A 22118-nucleotide genomic window follows, 5' to 3' on the forward strand; every position below is an offset into this window, starting at 1 on the left:
CTCTTTGCTCTCCCGACTCTCACCCCAGATTTTACGTGCTTAGCCGATCTGCTGCTGCAGAAGCCCGATTCCCCGCGTCCTGGAAGACCTTCTTAAGACAAGTGCTCAGCCTGGCGCACACACTCCCCAGGCACTCCTGGAATGCAAGTCTAGTCAGGTGAGCCACACACACACACACTCTATATCTCTCTCTCTGCGCTGAAGTTCGCTTCACTGATCTCTGCAGCATGTACATTAACCCAATTGGCCACCCTTCCAATTAGTTACACAGATAACCACAGACATATTTTTCTTTATACATCAGATGCACTATTTCACATAGAGAATAAATGTGTGGTACACACAGCGAAGTTGCCAGGCTTGCAACTAGAAAGGTTCTGTTGTCTTATAAGTATAAAAAACAATTTTATAAATGTATTATGAAAACAGAAAGACGATTAAAGGACCACTTCTCTACCCCTTGAATTAACATCCTATTTGTACCTTTGAGTTCATCTTTAATGTTTGCAAGTGGTGTGTCTTTTACTCGCTAGAAAATATCACTCCTAAGTGTCACATATTTGGTCACTTAATGCCACTCGTAAGTGTCCTAAAATAATGGAAATGTCACACATAAGCAACCCTAAAACTTGGTGGCTGTGACCACCCCTCTTGATGTGGAGTTAGCAGGAGGCCAGAAGCAAATATTATCAAAAGGGGATCCGGTACAAAAAGCTAAGCTATCAATGGTTTGTTTTTTAGATTAATGATAGTTTCTGATTGCTTGGACAATCTTTGTCTTGAATAAGCTTTAAATAGGAAGATAATCAATATGTACTGAAAAAGACTGCTTTTTAAAAAGGAAATATCATGGATGAAGACAGTTTCATTCCTTCATTTATGTCTTTCTCGCTGTAGATTGATACCCAGCTATGTAATTCATCCATACATTGCTAGATCAGAGCTCAATAAACAACTATCAATACGTTTCAAAAGCCTCCCACTTATGTGTACATACTGTAGCAACTGCTAGATTTCCTAATGAGCATCAATCTTCAGTTACACAATATTGTCTATTATTTAAGTGTTTGCATACATCTAATTTGTTGTAAGCATTATATGAGGAGGGACTGATATGAACAAGCAACTAATTTAGAAGTTTGGTACCAAACAACGCACCTTTTCTTATCAAGCTTCCCCATTTGCCAAAACGTGTGTCCTGCTAGATTAATCACACAGGCCTTATTCGCAAAGCTATAGTTCCATAATTGTCGGGATTTATCAAACTAAATTGACTTCCCGGGAATTGACAACATCGTTTACATTCGTAAACTGAATGGCTCACAAGTAATACTACACTGACTGTGTCAACGGCAAAGAGTGGCTATTCTATGGAGAGCTTGTGGCTGTTCAAAAACCAGTTCAGGCTCTTCCCAACCTGCATGAGGCTGAAGATGTTCTCCTGTCCGCGCAGGCATAAATCTGAATCCACCACGGAAACTGGAAGGAACAACTTCCAAACTGGTTGTATGTGAGAGAAGAGGTTTCACCACGTGGGGAAATATTTTACCTCCGAGGAAATGTACAAAAAAGTCAGCATGTGCAAGCGTACGTTTGCTGAACATTGACTAATGCATACATTTACCCCGTGTATAATATATATATATATATATATATATATATATATATATATATATATATATATATATATATATATATATATATATATATATATATATATACTTATTGAAAAGACAATCCATGAGTCTTCTGGGTAACAGGACAGCAAGCCCTGCTCCCACTCCCTACATTTGACCTAAATGAGTAGCACAAACCCACATTTGCTACATAATTTTCCTTCAGAGGTACTTTCCCAAACCCTTCAGGATTAAAGGAATTGCTTTAATTTGAAAGAAAAAGAATAACAACACCAACATTATTAAAACAGAAGCATGTAAATAAGAACATGAAGCAATCTTCAGAGTGTTTTTGTCTTGGCTACCAACCTTCCTGTCCCAGCCAAGAGACAGAACAGCAGCTACAGCACAATGTAAAAATAACGCATTGTTGATGGAGTTATGTAACACCGAACACAATGGCACCTTCAGGGGGAGCCAGCAGAGCTTTGCTGTGAAGCTGCTCAAGCAGACATCCTGCAGAGTGAAAGAGCAAAAGCAAAGATGTAGGAGTGAGCACACGTCGAGCAGTATTATTAATGGTAATAAAGCTATCGCAGGACACCTGTCAATCACAGCTAAGGCACAGTGCAGTACATCTCAAAAGTCCACAGGGGGTCTTCACTTGCCTAGAAAACTAGAGGAGCTGCATTTAGTTGCTTCGGAGTCCATGGATTCAGTGCTATCTCGCTCTGTCTACGAGGCATCTTTAAGAAGTAGGTGCCACCATGCAACCTAGGCTATACGAAGGACTGACAAAAGGTGGAGTAAATGTTCCCTGATCCGTACAGGACGCTCCACTCGAAGGGTTATTCTTCAAGCGACTCGATCGCTGGGCTTTGATCCCAGCTAAAAGTTTTTCACTATACTTCCCACCAAGCATCAAAGTGCACTCCACTATTGCATGGCATTGTGCTGCGTCAGGCATTTGTACAGTGAGTTTCTACCATTTCTGTGTCCCTAAAACAGTATGTAATGCTTTGCTAATTTGTTATTAGCCAGGGCTGGTGCGCACGGTTACTTAAATGGTGATGAAACTTGTGCTCAGATATTTGGGCCATCCTTTGCTTGGGTGCATGGAACTTACTTAAAGGACCATATCACAGATGCTCATAAACAAGGAATCAATTTTAACAACAGTACCAAAAGGTTTAGATCACCAGCCACATCATCAATGGTGGCCTAAAACAGCAATTTTGCTTTCCTTGAGATTAAAATTAATCTTGGTAAAAAAAATCTGAAAATCTTTAGTTGTCTTTGTCCAGCACAATGGCCCATCCTATCCTAAACTGAGGAGCTCTTCAATGATCTGCGGAATGAGAATCACTTGCCTACCGAACGTTGATCTAAAACCCTTAAGCCAATGTACAGTATCCGCCGCATGTTCCTTTCGGTTCTTTTGTTGGTCTTGCCATTAAGACACCGCTGGTTTGTGAATCTGTCTCCCATAATCCTGGTGTCTGCATGATTTTTTCAGCCACCTCTTCAAATGCACACTGCACCCCATCGCTACTTTTGGCACTGGTCTCTGAAAAGAGAAAACATAACACATATAAATGTATAGAGACAAAATGGAATTAACAAAATATAATAGTAAAATAGTAAAAGATAATAGTACTATTGTGAATAAAACAGGTCCTTGAGCCAGCTCCCCACCCTTACTGCCCGTTCAGCAGGTCTCCCTGACTCTGCCGCTCAGGTCTCTCTCTGCTAGCCTGCCTGTTTCTGCCACATTGTAATAAGATCTATTAATTTTATTGTCATTTATCCACCTGTTTAAACTTTATCCCCCACGCGCCCCCTCATTTCAGTATATACTTAACGGAGGCTGCTAGGCGACTATTGAGCAGGTCCCTCAGCCAGCGTCCCCCCTTGCTACCCGATCACCAGATATCCCAGACTCTTTCGTTCTCCTTTGTACACTTGTATTTTCTTCTATATTTCGTGGTATTCCGCAGCTCACTTTCCTACCCGTTTCACAGCTCCTGCTTCCAGCCAACCAGCGCCGCATTCTCACCCCCAGGACCTAATTAATGGAGGCTGCAGCGCAACGGCAAGCCCGACTGCACCCGTCCACGCCCAGCAGCAGGAACCATAGCCCTTGAGCTACACGTAGGTAAACTGCTGCTGAGCTCTGATCCCTGGACCCCAGCCTCCGTAACAGCTGCTGCCGCACTTCTCCACGATCAACGGCAGGACCTTTCGTTTGCCTGCAGTGCCTCTTCTCTTGCAACATCAGGGAAACTGTACGCATGACGGGCACCAACTCGCTGACCAAGCCAACCAGGACTGCCACAGAACAACTCCACTGCCTCCTACTCAATGCATGATCTCTCTGCAATTACACCACCGAGATCTGAGACACAACCTCCTCCCTCCCCCGATGTTATCTTCCTCACTGAGACCTGGCTCAACCCCACTTCCGACATCGCCACGTCATCTCCCAACGGCTACAAGATAGCACACCGGGACTGCATCAATAAACACAGAATCACCATCATCCACAAGGAAACGATCCACTGCACCACCACCACAGACTACACCACCCCAATCAGTGAACACCTCACTTCAAACTTTCTGCAACGCCATCCCAGACTTTATCACCCTGCTTGCCTTCGCCTACAAACACTACATCTTCCTCAAAGACCTCAATTTCCACATTGCCGACTTCAATGACACCAACATTGCCTACCTCCTCGTAAGCATGAACAGCATCGGCCTCACCCAACTGTTCACCAACCCCACGTACAACGCAGGGCACATGCTTGACCCCTTCTTCACGGCCATCAACAGAGTCAAGTACAATTATGTCACTGAGTTCACTTGATACACAAGAGGAACACAGGGGGTCTAAAGCTACACGACGTGTGGCTAGCTATCCTAAACTCCAATCTAACTTGTGAGTTATGTGCCCTAGTCACCCTAGATAGCTTATAGAAAAGAATGCAGGATTACAATGGGTCTGTGTGCATGGAAACACGTACATACAGTGCCAAGATACTCAATCCCAAATGCTCAAAGTGGATAACCATAAAAATGAACTTAGTGATCAGTCCTATCATCTGGTTCACCAATATCATGTGGTTGGTCCCTTGATCATCGAGACCATTTAACCTCGAAATTGATAATGGAGCGAGATCGAGTCCATAGGCACTTATGGACGACCATGCGACAGCTGATCATTGATGGTTGCAAAAATTAATGAAAGTGCAGGGCAAACAGAATAGTGGTGATTGTAAAATAGAGCGGAATGTCCTAAAAAACATTATTAGACAAAGGACACGCCCTCTAATTAAAAACAGAACAGTGCAGGAAACAAATATCTGTCGTAAAATAAGGCCAACATGTTTCTGCCTAGCGGGGCAAAAAGTCCTTGAACCAGGAGTGGTCTTTAACCCCTTGCATGCTCATGACGAGCTCAGCTCGTCATGAGCTACAGTGCTCCGGTGCTCATGACGAGCTGAGCTCGTCATGGCCATTAGAACGCTCGCACGCTGGGATAATTCCCCTGGGGGATTGTTACCAACGCGGGCAGGCTGGGATGCGGCTTATCATCCTGCCGCACGACCACAGGAACCAGGAGGATCTTTGCTGTTGTCCCCCTCGCTGCCGCCGGCACAAGCAAGCGGTCGCCGAGTGGGGGGACTTCATCCCCCAGCTTCAACACAAGGCCCACTTCCTCCCACACACGCGCCTGGAGGCATTTAAAACCAAGCTGCTCCTGCGGTGGAGCGGGGATTGTTACCAACGCGGGCAGACTGGGACGCGGCTTATCATCCTGCCGCACGACCACAGGCACCAGGAGGATCTTTGCTGTTGTCCCCCTCGCTGCCGCCGGCACAAGCATGCGGTCGCCGAGTGGGGGGACTTCATACCCCAGCTTCCCCTGCTTCAACACAACGCCCACTTCCTCCCACACACACGCCTGGAGGTGTTTAAAACCGAGCTGCTCCTACCGCGTCGTGGGATGCACGCGGGCGGCGCCTAGAGAAGCCCGGGACAAGGGCGGGGCCATCTGTGGCCAGAGGAGGCCAGAGGAGGCTGGGCTGTGCCACGTCCTTTGGCAGTTCAACCTACATCACATCAGGACTAAGCGGTAATGAGCCATATGCATTGAACTAATTACTATCTTTGCTGATATAGACTTCCGCATTTGTATCGGCTGTTCTAAGTGTTGTCAAGGTCATATCTTAATTTTTGTAAAATGGGTAAAAAAATTCCTGTTATATCGCGGCCACAAACTAGGCAGAAAACCACTACCAATACTCTTCCAAGTTTGACCGCGATAGATAGAATGTTGAAACAAACAATAGGGGTTGTAGCCACGGCCATAGAGTACACCGAGCGACGTTTTTCGTTCCCCCCCAAGCATTCTTCCTTTTACCCAAGTAGTAAACACATCCATGACCCTGGACAACTCCTCTGAATCTTTACTCGCTGAATCATATGCAGGACTACCTGGAGCTGTGAACTACGGGAATAGCCCAAAACAAGATCTGGTGATTATTGACCATCCATGTACGGGCAGTAGGCTCTCATCCACCCCCACCATGCAGTCGGACCTATATGATCAAGATCCTTTACTACTCGAGAATGATAATCAGGCAGTACTGGAAGGTTCAGACGCCCAACATTGCAGTGAATCAGTAAATGTGGATAGGGAAAACATCAATAGTTCACCAGTACGAACTAGGGGGCAAAAAGCAAAGTGTAAATTGAAACATGTCACTAATGAACAAATTATAAATAAACAAAGGGGCAAAGCTAGGCGCGTACATCGGAAGGTGACACAAAAACCTGCTGGGCAAAGAAGCGACAAGGCCACGAGTCATTTAAATAATACAGGTGCACAACCCTTGGAGGACAATGTAGAGATAGGGAATGCCGGATTTGGGTTCGAATGGAGACACTGCTTTCTACTTTATTAGGGCCTATCTGTCTAAAGATGTCAAATATTGATACTAGGAAGAACTAATAGATAAGAACACCGAATGCAGAGATAAATGCGGTAATAAGTCCTGCCCATTACCACAAGCTTCCACCTCAAAAGGGGCATTAACAAAAACCACCTCTAATAAAAACAAGGAGGGTGGGAAGGCTAAGGAAAGACTAGATTCAACACACAGGGGGACCATTAGCGCCACAAATATAAGCACAGGCCCATTGTCTATTGGTGATAAGTTTAATAAGGACAACGCCCCGAGTAATAGCAAGGGCGCCCCACAGGGCACACAAAATATTCACACCCAGGAGAAAAAGACAACCGCTCAATGCGGGGCTAAGGCTACAGGGAGAATTGACACAGCAGTAGAGAAAAAGGGTTCCAATCCCTTAGGAATTACAAAGCGTAGTGACATACCGCGGGTAGTGAATCTACTCCCAGAATGCAGTACTTATGTCACGATACTTTGCAATGTACCTAAATTGCGGGAAGGGCAAACAGAATCGCAAGAAACACTTAGGAATAAAACCCTTCATTGGATGACAAACAACTGTAACTACCCCATACTAAGTGCCAAACACATATTACTTACTCAAAGAGTGGGCTGGATAGGCCCAGTCCCCAAAACTTTTGATGGGGATTGCCTAATAATAAATTTTAAGTCTCCAAATTGGGCGCACACAACTTTACTTAATGCCCCCCACCATCATGTACAGAGTTCAATATGACATTATTACCTCTGGAGTATTTTTACCAACACTTACGGCCCAACTTCTAAGTACCTGGACATAGAATGTTGGGCACCAAACCAAACATTAATTACTTGCATCTCCCACGAGCAGTACACCCAATGCGACACCCCATCCCGTTGTTCAACAGATTTGACTGTTTGACGATGATGATGAAAATGACTGACAAAGTAGTAGAAGGGGTTCCCCTGGGATACAAAATAGAGCAGTCATTAACGAATGGCCTTTATGAAATAGGTTTTACTGAAGGAAATAGTTCAAATATCAATATAGATGACAATTCTGGGAGTAGGAATAATGTCTTTAATGAGGATAGCGTGATTTGTGAACACTCCATAATAACCCCTGTTGAGTGCTCACCAAATGGGAGAGAACAGCCAAATGTTAGTTTAAATTTACATACGAATGAAGAGGCCGTTGGGGGCTTAGTACATGAAGGGTACACACTAACAACATGGAATGTCGCAGGTTTGAAGAGAAAGCTGGATACCCCTTTTTGGCAGACCTTTATAAGACACGGTAGTGACTTCATTTGTCTACTGGAGACATGGAGCACTGAAGAGGTTATAGTGGAAGGTTATACCTCTCTTTGTTTAAACGCAGTACCCTCTCGACCAGGAAGAGCAAAAGGTGGGTTATTGTTTCTTATATCAACAAAACTTGTGGGGTGTAAAATTATAAGCTACGCCTCAATCGGCAACTACAGTCAAGTCCTGAGATTAATGTTTCCAAAGGGCAAGGACTTGGTCATAATACATTTTTACAATAATATTTTTAACAAGAATAGACAGTTACTATTAGGTCCACTAGAAAGGGAAATAGACACGAGTACTAAATCTTTCTAGAAAACTTGTAGTTATTCTGTGGGCGGGTGATTAACATTCGTGTTTGCCCGACGGCATTAACCAATTCTTGTGGATTCATGAAGCCTCATACTATTCTCGCCACAAATGATGACAATAATTTACCTTTTCCACACTGTGATCATGGCATGGCTATCAACACGCTTATGGCGAAATTTGACCTTGGGCTTTTGGATTGCTCCATGGCTAAAGACCATAATAAATGCCCAACATTCACTGGGAGGAATGGGAATAGTAATATAGATCATATTATATTATCGGAATATAGTTGCTTTATCGATCTATGGGTAACAGAGAAGGTGGTCAGTGACCACAATAGTATCTCCATAGTATTATTAGATTGGGGCAGAAAAATACTTAATAATGAGGATCGACTCGTAGATATTGCCCCTGTCCGGCCAAATGGGATGAGAATAAAGTTGGTTGGCGTGGACCCACCAAAGATTCAAGCAGAGGTGGTTACAAGATGTAAGGATGCTATTGATTGTTGCTTAATGAATGAAGTTACACCTGGAATTTTATTAACTAACTTTACAGAAATAAATTATGAAATTAAGAAAATATTGACCAAAACTCCCAGAGTTGATAAACAGGGCGGCACGAGGTGGTTCGACTCTAAATGCACCCAGGCCCTACAGAAACTAAAAAAGGCACTAGGGTCTAAACCTCGTAATCAACCGTTAATCCAGGAACTTAGAAATAATGACAAAATAATCTTGCTGACACAAAAAAGATTTGAGAACTGAAGCCTGGGACAAATTAAATATGGCCGCTGACACGAAAAACAGCAAACTTTTCTGGGAAACCGTTAACAGCCCCTTTCTAAAGGAGAAATGTACACCCGAACTAACATCACATGTGAATTGCACCAAATGGATTCATCATTTTTCCAATATTTTTAACCCTGATAGGTTGGTGCCAAATCCATTTTTAGATAACGATTACACGTGGCCAAGACTACCGCTGCTAATTGATGTGGAAGAGGTGCGAGAGGGTTTGATAAATAGCAAAGGGGAAAAGCACTGGGACGGGACGGCGTCCCAATTGATCTTTATAAGGATTTGATGGATCTGTGGGCGCCGCTCCTTACAATAATTTTTAATAGATCGGCCCTGGGGAATTTCCCTGTAACATGGGTACAGTCAATTATTGTCCCATTACATAAAAAGGGATCACGCTCAGAGGCCTGTAATTACCGGCCAATTTCATTACTGGACCCCTCTATAAAGGTGATGAGCCGGGTACTTCTAAAAAGATTAGAAACCTGGGCCACAGACTGTAGTGTATTAACCCCAGTCCAATTTGGATTCCGGAAGGGCATGGGGACAATCGAACAATGCGTAAATCTGGATCTGCTCATCAGCAAGTACACAGTCGCCAAGGAGGGCAACTTGATTCTGTGCTTTGCAGATTTGAGCAGTGCGTTCGATCTGGTGGACCATGCCCTGCTATGGAAAGTATTGCTTGAATCCGGAGCCCCTGAGGAGATAGTCTTCTTCTTGGCGCAAGTATACGAGAGACTTACATGCAGCGTGCGCTATGAGCCAACAGGCGAGCGAACACCCTTTTTCCCAGTAAAAAGAGGTATAAGGCAGGGCTGCGTATTGGCACCCCTGCTATTTTCCCTCTTTATTAATCAAATAGCTCCAATTTTAAATAATATTCAGGCAGATGCTCCAAAAATCGATTATACAGTGGTATCTGTCCTGCTATATGCTGACGACGCTGTTTTAATCTCCCGCACCCCCCCAGGCCTTCAGCGACTTATCAATGAATTTACAAATTTTATTAAGGACAGGAAACTTTTAATTGATAAATCAAAGACTTACACTATGGCCTGTGGGAAGAAGAAGATATTAAGGCCATTTTTTCTTGAGGGATCAAAAATAGAAGCTGTAACATCTTTTTGTTACCTCGGTGTCACCTTTGAACAAAATAGCAAATGGGTTTGTGAACAAGAAAATATTAGGCACAAAATGATAAGTAATACAAATGGTATTTTCCGTTTTGCTAGTAAACTAGGGGAACGTAGACTACAAGATATGGTAACCATATATAATGCCAGATGTGTTTCCTCAGCTCTGTATGGAGCCGGTATATGGGGCCATTCATCCACAGCCCAACTTAAAAAAAATGTAAATCGTTTTTTAAAACGACTACTGTGTGTCCCGGTCTCGGCTTCTATTGACTTGATCCATCAAGAAACCGGCCTGAACTATATTTCGGATCTAGCGGCCTTACGCCCATTGCTTTTGTGGCGTTCGATCTGGTATAAGAGCGAGACAGAGTTTACTCAGAAAATAATTAAAGATTGTCTTAAATTAGAGCATGCCTCTCGCATCCCATGGCTCAGTTATATTATATATTGGTATAGCACATTGTTTGATTCTAATATTTTAAAGGTAACCGAACATATAATCCCCTTTACAAAGAAGGAAATGAAGGATTCCTTCTTGTCATATAAAAGGGAAGAGCTTTTAAAAACAACTAGGACCCAAAAAACTGTTGTGTTTTATAGGCAACTTGAACTCAAAAGTGGTTTTCAGGCTTATTTGTCCAATGTATCTAGATCTTCACATCGCTTTGTTTTAACACGCCTGAGACTGGGGATCGTACACCACTTGGCATCCTTCCCTGAAATAGGAGAGAGATCTACTATGGTATGCCCATGTGATAACATCTCTAGCCAGAGTTGCCTTCATTTTTTACTCTTTTGTAAATTTTATAATTTTTTTTTTTTTTAGTTCAGTAATTTTTATTGAAAATAAATTTTATTTGAAGCCTATCCTTTTAAAATATGATGTTCGTACAACAAAAGATGCAATGAATTTATTATGTGCCCTTGAAACTACGGATATTTGTTTTCGGGTTGCATTATATATACTGAAATGTAGAACAACAAGGAAATCGATTATGCTATAACCATTATAACAAGTAGTTTTGCCGATTTTCTAATAAAGCACAAGACACTTTGACTTGGGGTGGAAATGTTTACTATGTATTATAAGAACTTGGACGTTTACTCAGGCACATGTCACTTTAATGGATAATGAATAATGTATGATGGCCAAAGCATTAGTTTAAACACCCTTTAGTACCATGCATTTTACAGTAATATTCTTCTTTAATTATTGCTACTAGTCTGTACGTGAAAGTTTGATCTATTTGAGTATATACTAAATAATGTTGCCTCGTCGGTGTATCACAAAGTGGGTTAATATACAGAATGCGCAGTCAAACCTTTTTAATTTAGTAGGGTAACTGATATACTTGAATTATGTTGATTTTATGTTAAATGTCATTGAATGTATTTTCCTCTGATTATTGTTGCTTTTATGGTTGTGTCATGCAAACCGAATAAAGCTTTCTAAACTGAACTGAAAAAACTCCCCTGCTGTGCTGAACGTTCTATTGAAACGGGTGTGGCCGCGACGAGCTGAGCTCGTCATGAGCACCGGGGCGCTGTGCGTGCCCCCCCTAAGCAGGAAAATTACCCCAGCAGCCAAGGGGTTAAATATTGGTATGTCCCTGTGACCCTCTCCCCCCTGTTTGTTATGAGAGACTGAGTTCACCTGTACCGAGCTCACCATCATTCACTTTACGATCACAGGATACCCCGGCACCACCACCAAGCCGCCCAACACCTCATACTGCAGCTGGAACAAAGTTTCAGAGAGCCAATGAACCGATACCCTCAACACCACCCACCGTGACACCACAACCAACCTAGAACAGAACGTATCAGCATGGATCACTGACTGTGCCGACAGAGTCACGCCCGTCAAGCCCACCAAACTCAAGAGATCCACCAAACAGGCCAGCAGGTACACCACAGAACTAAAAACCTAGAAAAGCAATTGGAAGCGACTGGAAAGAAAATGGCGCACCAGTAAGATTCCCACAGATCGAGCCTCCATCAAGACTACCCTCAACCAAATACCACCAACTCCTGAAAGAGATGAGAAGGAGTTTCCTGACTGACTGCATCAAAGCCAGCTCTAAGCACAGTGAAGAACTTTTCAACATTGTCAGAGTTCCTAGACCACACAGCCACCGAAAACACCATCACCCCTCCCCAGGAACTTTGCAGGACTGTGGCAGACTTCTTCCACGACAAGATCCCCACCATCTACAAAAACCTCTAACCCCAACCAACTGCATCCGACCAATACAGCCTACTTATTCCCACAGATGAGAGCCCCGACCATCTACTCACCGTCTGGAACCAGCTCAGCAATAGTGAACTCCTTCTGCTCAGGATCACCCACAGATTCCCAGCCCTACCACATCTTCAACCGGGGAAGCAAAAACATCAGCAGAGACTGAGTCATCTTCAACTCATCCATCACCACGGCCACCTTTTTCGAAGAATCGAAACACGCAGCAGTTAAACCCCTTCTCACGAACCCGTTCGCAAGCCCCATGGAACTCACAAACTACCTTCCAATTAAAGTCCTAAAAAAAGCCATCAACCACCAACTCACGGAACACCTGTAGAACAAGAAGCTGCTAGACACCTTACAATACGGATTCCGCACTAACCACAGTGTGAAAACTGCTCTGATTGCTGCTACCAACAACATCAGAATCCTCCTTGACTGGGGAGAAACAGTAGCCCTGATCCTCCGAGACCTCTCAGCAGCATTCAATACTGAATCCCATCACACCCTTATCAAGGGGCTTCATCACAATGGAATCTAATCAGCTGCCCTTAAATGGATGCCTCCTTCCTCACAGGAAGAACCCAGAAAATCAGCCTTCCTGGTTCAACTCAGGATCCAAGAACATCATCTGCGGTGTCCCTCAAGGCTCATCCCTCAGCCCCATACTGTTCAACATCTACATTACTCCCATGGCCAACATTATCATAGCCGACAGAATAAGCATCATATCCTAAGCAGAAGAAACACCCATCTCATCCTCTCGCTATCAGAAGACCCCTCCACCACAACTTCCGTAGGTGCATGATGGGTGTCACTGACTGGATGAGAAGCAACTGCCTAAAACTCAACACAGACAAAACAGAAGTGCTGAACTTCGGGAACAACATCACCCCATGGAATGACTCCTTGTGGCCCTCCGAACTAGGACCATTGCCCACGCCAACCGACCATGGCTGTAACCTTGGCATTGTCCTGGACAGCAAGCTCACCATTAAAAGCCAGATCAATACAGTCTCCTCCACCTGCTTCCTCACTTCTGCATGCTCTGGAGATGGCTCCCTGTCAATACCAGACGAATTGTCACTCAAGTCCTAATCACCAGCCGACTACCCAAAAACACTCTACGCAGGAATCACCATTCACCTCCTGAAGAGACTGCAGACCATACAGAAATCAGCAGCCAGACCTCATCCTCAACCTCTCCAAATGGACCCAAATTACCTCCCGCCTTAAAAAGCTACACTGGCTCCTCTTTCAGAAGAAATCCAATTCAAGATGATGATCCACACCTATAAAACCCTGCACATCCAAGGACCAGAATTCATCAACCGCTGCATGAACTTACATCAACACTCAAGACAGCTGCGCTCGGGGCGTGGCTAAGTGCAGACCGAAGATGGCCTCATAGTATGTGAGCTCTGCTGCCTGAGTGCCCCTTCAACTTCCCTGAGCAACTATCCGGCAGTCCTTCACGCAGCCCCTGACTCCTACGGGCTAGCGGAACCCCTCCAGCCTGCTCCGATGTTTGTGGCTTGCGGAGATCCGGACATCGGAGAGTGCGGGCCTGCACGGGGCCTTGAAGCCGGGGCCCACAGTAGCAGGGCTGGCCGGTAGGTGATGCCCCCCAGCCCGCCTTTGTACTGCGGCCGAGCTGGGACTTCTGGAGCCGCCAGCCCACCATTGTCCCAGAAAAGCCGGTCAAGACTGCGGGTTACGGCGGCGGAGACACCTGTGGTGAGGCATTAGAGGGGTGGTGAGGATGGGCTGCTTCATTTCAGTGGCAAGTGGAGATGCGCCAGCCACAAGCTTTGAAACGGCAGCGGCGTGCTGATTGGGGCTGTAGGAGAGTAGGGTCTGCTTCCTGTGGTCACCCCCACTTTTTGCTGTGATTTTCTGGTTTTTCGACTTTAGTGTGGCTGTGGGCCTGCTAATCAGACCCACAGCCCAGCTGTTCTCTCTCTAAATTGATACCATGTACTTTAGGTACATACCAGATTCGGTTTTGAGTCACCTTTGTGAGCCCCTGTATAGTGTACCACAGGTACCCAGGGCATAGGTGCATCCAAGGCCTACCAGGGGCTGCAGCATGTACTATGCCACACCTGGCTGGCCCTCCAAACTGACACCACCGGCTGATCACTCAGCTTGGGTAAGGTGGTGTAATCACCCCTTACTTAGATATAGTATACCTATATCTACCTTATATAAAGACACATATGCACCTATAAGTCACTCCTATGATAGGCCTCGACAATCCTGGAGGCAGAGTGCTTGGTTTTATGTGAGAGGGTGCCCTAGCATGAGCTGCGCCCCTCTGCAGCTTTCGGAACCATCTCCTTATAGCTGTTCTATGATATAGCCATACCATTTACTCTTAAGTGCATTATAATCCTCGCGGTTAATGCTAACTTTGGTTTGGCTTTATCAAAACATGTTGTGTAACGTGTCAAACACTTTGGAATACTGCCGGTCTGCTTTGTTGACGCTCCCGCCGGAACCCGAAGACTCAGCGACACAGGAACTGGACTCTCAAACTTCTCCAACTCTGACCCACATCCACAGCAAAGCTGAGACCAGTGGCGGACACGAGAGACGGGGGACCGGACACCCTGGACAACCTGCATTTTGCTAACTGCTCGACTACCGAGGTACCCTCGCAGTTGTGCATTGGGGTACGAGAAGCCCCAGACCCGAGCACCATTTGCACCGAAGCTCAGCCCTCCACGAGTGCCGCGTGGGGCCCGCTCTTGCATTTCAGTTTAATGCTTCTTCCCGGTTCCTTGCCCGTTGGCTAGTGAGCCCTCTGAAGACTCTTCTTTTGAACTAAACTGCTTTCCTGGTTGCTCCTGGCTTGCTCCAGCTTCCCTTCAAAGGAGAAGCGCCACAGACCTTGCTGGTCTGCAACAGAGCCAATCTTGACATCCTACGTGGGTTGCGTTTGCCAAGGCTTGTTGGGTCCAATCCGGATACCGACACCGCAGTCAACTAGATCCTTCGTGGAACAGCTGGAATCCAGTGCCTGGTCATCGTCGATGCCTCCTGGACCTTGTGACTGAAGAGACAAGCTCACCTTCTTCACCTTCAAGCATGCAACATCGCCTGGTTCCTTCCTGGTCACTGGCTAGTGACCCAGACTCTGTCCCCTCTGCTTTCAGGTTCTTCACATCGTCGATCCACCCTTTGGTCGCCTGCAGCACATCTTAGCAGATCTCCATAGAAAACGACGACGAAACCCGACACGAAAAGACACATATGCACCCGGCTTCCCTGGGTGAGGTAACACAAGAACTCCCGTGCTCCCGTGGGTCTTGACTCTCGAAGTGTCCTATTTTAAAAGGGTTCCATCCTAGTCCATCCGGAAGTGTCCTTAAACAGTAACTTTGTAACTTCTTCATTTCCCATTATAAGTCAATGGTAACTCGCGACTGTGTTTAGACACTGCACGCGTCTCCCGGGGGCCTCCTACTTCCTAGCCTTTGGTTGTCTAGTGTAGTCCAAGTGATTCTACAGGCCCTAGGCCTGCTGTCTAACTCTCACGTGGTCCTTATACTACTTCCTGAGTATATGGTTTGTGAGGCCCCTAGGGCATAACTGTATTTGCGCAACTTATCGTATGCTAATTGAGTAACTTGTGATGTACTTTGACGTCTGACCTCATAAAGAGTGCAGAGGGGTTGTGTTTAGAATAAATACATGTATATTTGATATATAACTTGTGTGGTGTCCTTTCATTTGGTATTCAAGGGATTATCATTGGTAAAACAGCTTGCTTCACATGCTCTATAAAGTCTTAGCCTACGACTGCTGGTCCATGCTACCACTAGGATAGCTTGTCTATAAGGTTGACTTTACAACCACCATCAATAAGGGTCGATTAAGACTGGTGCAAGGTGCCCACTAGAATAGTGTCCATCCTATGCCAGGCGAACTTCTCACATTGGTGTGCAGCGGATGGGATAAGAGCTTGCTGTTGTTTTACCATAAAATCTTAAGATATCATCTGAAAGATCACATTAAGGTACCTGTAGGAACATATAAATCAAGTTCTTATAATACATAAGTTCTACTGAACCTAGCAGCTGCAGGTGGTAAGGGCCTAGCACACCCTGACTACAATTTCTAGAGAGTTTCTAGTAGGAAGCCATTTAGTGTAGGTAGGTGCACACACCATACCTCACTAGAAAATGTCCTTGGAAGCAGGCCCTAGTGGACCTCTTCAAGAAGAACCCCAGAGGGTGCCTTCTAAGTATGACTCATTCTCTTTTCATGAACTGATAAGCCTGTGTGCAGTCAGAAAGTTGAGACAAGGACAGAGTCCAACTTTTAACCACCTGGTAGATATCTTAATGGCTCATGATGTAGAGAATGCATCAGACCTAGGTAACCAAGGGGGTAGACAGGGGGGCAATCTCTCAACATAGGAAAATACTACTGAAGATGATCCAGTGGTCTCTGATGAGGATGAAGACCAGGATACAGCTGATAAAGCTCCCCTGGGCAACATAGGACTGTCTGGAGGTGGAGAGGGTCATGGTAGGCCCGCCTCTAACCTTCGAAATAGGCCTAACAGTGGAACCAGAAGGCCCAGGTCACTGTCCAGTGGTTCTGATCATTCTGATTCCTCAGTAGGGTCCAGTGCCTCTGCTGTAAGGAGGATCACTTCCCCTCAGAGGAGAGAGCACAAAGCTAGGATAAAGGAAGTCAAGCTTAGGATCAAGAGGCAAGAAGTTGCCCTTGCAAAAGAGACCCTGGCTCTTGAAAATGAGAAAAAGTTGTGTGGGCTAGAGCCCACTGGTGGCAGCATAGTACCTAGCGATAGGGAAAGGTCTCATGACCATAGAAACCTGAACAAAATTGTCCCTCCCTATCAGGTTGGGGATGACATCCATAAATGGATAACTGCTTTGGAGAGGGCTTGCAAAGTACAGCAGATACCCCAAAGTCAGTGGGCAGCAATCGTGTGGCTCTCCTTTGCAGACAAAGGTAGAGATAAGCTCCTGACAGTTAGTGAACAGGATGCAGACAACTACAATGTCCTGAAGAGTGCAATGATAGATGGGTTTGGCTTAACCACTGAGCAGTACAGCTTGCTGTTCAGAGATACCCAGAAGACACAGACTCAGGACTGGACTGACTTTTTAGATTGTGCTAACAAGGGTCTGGAAGGCTAGTTACTGGGCAGGAAGGTCAATGACTATACAGGATTGTATAATTTGATTATGAGAGAACAAATCCTTAACAACTGTCAGAACCAGTTATTGTATCAGCACCTGGATGACTCTGATCTGACGTCTACCCAAGAATTGGGAAAGAAGGCAGACAAATGGGTCAGAACCAGGGTGAAGCAGAAGGTACAGAACCAAGGTGGTGATCAGAAGAAGCAAGACCAAAAGAGTGGGGAGAAAGCAAAAGACCAGAAGTCTTCTCAAGGTCTCCAAAAAGCTTCTAATGGTGGGAGTTCCCAACCCGCAAAAAAAAAAAAAAAAAAGAAGGTCATAAGAAACTATGGTGCAAAGTATATAAGGTAAATACTCACTGGACCAGTGAGTGCACCAAGAAGGAGGCAGCTCCGGCCACCATTGCCCCTAAGGCAACTGTTCCCCCTAATACAGCTAATAGTGGTGGTTCTCAACAGAAGGGTGTAGTAGGGTTAACCCTGGGAACTAAGGTGGATTCTGGCCTATTCAGAATACCAACTCAAGCTGTTCTTGTCTGTGATGTAGACATGGCTATGTCCTCTACTGTGAGCCCCAGTAACTTGGGCAAGTACAGACAGACTCCTTTAGTTAATTACAAAGGGGCAAAGGCCTACACGGACACATGTGCTAGTGTCACAATGGTGACACCCAGCTTTGTGGACCCTGGACAGATAATACTAGGTGACAATTACATAGTGACCAATGCAAGCAATGTCACTACCACCCATAGTATGGCAATTGTTAATTTCTCCTGGGGAGAGGTAACTGGCCTCAAAAAGAGTTGTTGTTAGTTCAGACCTCCCTGTAGAATATTTGCTTGGCAATGACCTAGAATCTTCAGTCTGGTCTGAAGTGGAGTATAGGACTCATGCAGAGATGTTAGGTATATCAGCACAAGTCCTTGCTGTGAATAGGTCACAGGTCAAAAATTGCAACTCTGAACAGGCCCTGGATCCTGAAATAATGGACCAGTTGCCTACCAGGAGGAGAAGCAGTAGGGTTAAGGCAGTGCCTTCCCCCTTGCCCCAGGAAGAGGATCAGCCTTTTCAGGAAGCTGATTGTGAGACCCAGGAGGAAACAGTCCTAGAAGAGCTTGAGCCTGATCAGGATTGAGTTTCTTGGGACAGGGGGACCCTCCAGGGCAGATGTGAGGCAGGCGCAGTTGGACTGCCCTTCTCTTGAACCCCTCAGACAGCAAGCTGCTGCTGAGGCTGCTGGGAATGTTAGTGGGACCCACAACGTCTATTGGGATGATGGGCTCCTGTATTCAGAGGCTAGAGACCCCAAGCCTGGTGCTTCCAGGAGGTTGGTCAGACCTTTGGCATTCGGGGGCTTTCTTCTCACACTAGCCCATGATATTGCCCTTGCAGGACATCTTGGCCAGAACAAGACTTGGGACAGGCTTGTCCCTCACTTTCACTGGCCCCACATGTCAGAAGACACCAAGGAGTTTTGTTGCTCCTGTGTCACCCACCAAGCCAGTGGCAAATCAGGTGGCACCACAAAGGCCCCCCTAATACCACTACCTGTGGTGGGGGTTCCCTTTGAAAGAGTAGGGATTGACATTGTTGGACCAATGGATCCCCAAACAGCCTCTGGGCACAGGTTTATTCTGGTAGTAGTGGGTCATGCCACCAGATACCCAGTAGCTATTCCCCTAAGGACCACAACAGCACCTGTTGTGGCAAGAGCCCTCCTGGGAGTTTTCTCAAGAGTGGGTTTTCCAAAGGAGGTTGTCTCAGACAGAGGTGCAAACTTTATGTCTGGATATCTGACTGCAATGTGGGAGGAGTGTGGAGTGAACCACAAGTTCACCACACCCTATTATCCACAGTGCAATGGTCTGGTGGAGAGATTCAACAAGACCTTAAAGGGCATGATCAAGGGTTTACCTGAAAAGCTTAGGCGAAGATGGGACATCCTGCTGCCCTGCCTTTTGTTTCCTTACAGAGAGGTCCCACAGAAGGGGGTTGGCTACAGCTCTTTTGAACTTCTGTTTGGGCATCCTGTAAGGGGACCCCTTTGTTTGGTGAAGGAGGGATGGGAGTTACCTCTCAAACCTCCCAAACAAGACATTGTGGACTATGTACTTGGTCTCCGCTCCAAGATGGCTGAGTACATGAAAAAGGCATCCAAAAACCTTGAGGATAGTCAGGAATTGCAAAAGGCCTGGCATGACCAAAAGGCTGTGCTGACTGTTTACCAGCCAGGACAGAAAGTGTGGGTGTTGGAGCCAGTGGCCCCAGCAGCTCTCAAAGACAAATGGTCTGGACCCCACACTATTGTTGAGCAAAAGGGAGGGGTAACCTATTTGGTTGATCTTGGAACTCCCAGGAGCCCCCACAGGGTGCTTTATGTCAACAGATTGAAACCGTATGTTGACAAGGGAGACATAGGCTTGCTCATGGCTACAGATGAGGGACAGGAGGAGGAGAGTGACCCTCTCCCAGACCTGCTTTCTCAGAACCCTGATGATGGCTCAGTTGATGGTGTAGCCTTGGCAGGCAGCCTCACTGACCAACAGCAGCAGGACTGCAGACAAGTTCTACAGTCCTACAGACATATGTGTTCTCTGACTCCAAGTCAGACTACCTGGTGCACTCATGAAGTGGACACTGGTGACAGTCTGCCTGTTAAAACTAAGATTTACAGGCAACCTGATCATGTCAGGAACTGTATCAGGACAGAGGTCCAAAAGATGTTGGAGCACAGGGGCTTCTCCCCCCTCCCATCCGCCCTCCCCCCTCACCCCTCCTTCCCCCCCCTCCCCCCCAGTGGCGGACCCCTCATGCGACAGAGGACTACAGTCTGCACCTGGCTAAGAGTCTGGGTCTGGTGGAGTGGTTTGGCGTGGCCCTGCAGTGAGGAGGTGGGATCTTGCCTTCCTGTAGTGGTGACTCGGCAGTGGGCCTCAGTAAAGTCAGCGCTGCAGGCCGCAGATGTGGAACAGTGGCTGCGGGTCCGGACAGATTTGAGGGCCCCCCACTCCCTCCTCCACCCTTGTGACTGACCCTCTGCGTTCCTGGAGGTGGTGACCTGGACCTCAAGCAGACGGTGGGTTGCCTTGCAATGGGACTGTGAGGCGTGAAGGCCTAGTGGCGGTGGCTTGGTGGTGATCCCCCGGAATGGCCTGTGCTCCTGCAAGGAGGGACAGTGAAGATCTTTTGTCCCTGCATTGGTAAAGACGTGACCCGGACAGCGGTATAGGGAGCGGGACACCACCCGTTGAGAACGTTGCTGGTGGCGAGGCGTCATTGGAGCTGGAGACCGCCCTGTCGACGGCCCGGCCATCTCAAATCCTGTTGGCCCCCTTGGGTGCTGCGGCCTGAGGAAGAGCCAAATCCAAGGTCCCGCGGTAGTTCCTCCCTGAGGGGCGAGGGCCCGCAGCAACCTATTCCTCTACGGTGGGGCGGCAGAGACTCCCTGATATCGCTGCTTTTCATCTTGACCGTGATTGTCCAGTGGGAGGATCATCAGGGTGTGCGACGAAGGTGGCAATTCTGCGCCAGCACAGGCAGTCTGCGGGAGAAAGAGACACACCGGTCTGTGGCACGCTAAGGGGTGCTTGAGGCGAGACGTTCCGAGCTGGAGTTGCCCATTGACTGCGTGCTCGCTGATACCAATCTTTAGTGCTTTCCCGCCCCCTCAGTGAGGTGCGCCAGGGTGTGGAACCTGCTGTGACTCCAGCCCTGGGCCGAATTGGTGCAGTGCGTGGGGACACCCTGTAACACCCCTAAACATTTTGACCCCAACTGAGTCCTGCTTTGGCTGGTACGATGAATCGCATCAAGGGAACTGGAACCAGAGGGTCGAAGCCGGTCCAGACAAACAAACTGGATCACTACACGATTGCTAAGGATGCGCAGCGGGGCAGGCTGTGCTAAGAAAGAACGAGGGGGTAACCCGGCGAGGAGGAACAGGAGCTTTCACGGAAATGACGTCATGGAAGCCATTACTATGGTGAAGATCTCGCTGGAACACAAAATGGACTCCATGGCCATTGACATTAATCTTATCGGCGCCGACATGGGAAAGCTTAATGAGAAGGTGAAACAAGTAGAGATAACAGCCACTAGCTTGGTGGAAGATGTCACGCAATTGCAATGAGAGGTACGAGAACTTCAGGATTCTCGTAACTCAGTTGACCTCAAACTGGATGACTATGAGGCCCTCCTCTGCCATAATAACCTCTGTATCCTAGGAGTGCCGGAGAGATCAGAGGGATAGGCTACTGACCTGTTTGCTGAGGACCTAATTCTCAAGCACCTGCAGCCCAAGTGCCTAGGTTAATTCTTTGTGATAAAAAGGGCGCACAGGGTCCCAGGCGGCCATCCCAAGCCGGGCGCTCCCCCGCAGCCCATGTAGGCCCGAGTACTGAGCTATTGAGACAGAGACGTGATCCTCCAAAACTCAAGAGCCAACGCCCGCTCAGATATGAGAATGCTACTGTCTCATTTTTACGAGACTTCACACAGAGAGTGCAAAAGCAGAGGAGATCTTTCCTATCGGTTAAACGTGACCTGCGGGAAAGTGGCTTGAAATACTCGA

The 22118-nt window shown here is 46.6% G+C and overlaps 1 protein-coding gene across 2 annotated transcripts in view; it reads right to left on the reverse strand.

Annotated features, from left to right (window-relative positions):
* Window positions 1-1837: 1837 nt before the first annotated feature.
* Window positions 1838-22118, reverse strand: part of LOC147717091 (ras-related protein Rab-18-B-like) — a 478022-nt gene continuing 457741 nt past the window's right edge. For both annotated transcript variants that reach the window (XM_086924004.1, XM_086924003.1), the window contains exon 7: window positions 1838-3183. In XM_086924004.1, coding sequence (XP_086780130.1) covers window positions 3011-3183 — 173 coding nt within the window. In that variant the 3' untranslated portion in view covers window positions 1838-3010. The remainder of the gene's footprint in view (window positions 3184-22118) is intronic.

This window comes from Lissotriton vulgaris, chromosome 5 (assembly GCF_964263255.1).
Source record: "Lissotriton vulgaris chromosome 5, aLisVul1.2, whole genome shotgun sequence".
Classification (NCBI taxonomy): Eukaryota; Metazoa; Chordata; class Amphibia; order Caudata; family Salamandridae; genus Lissotriton; species Lissotriton vulgaris.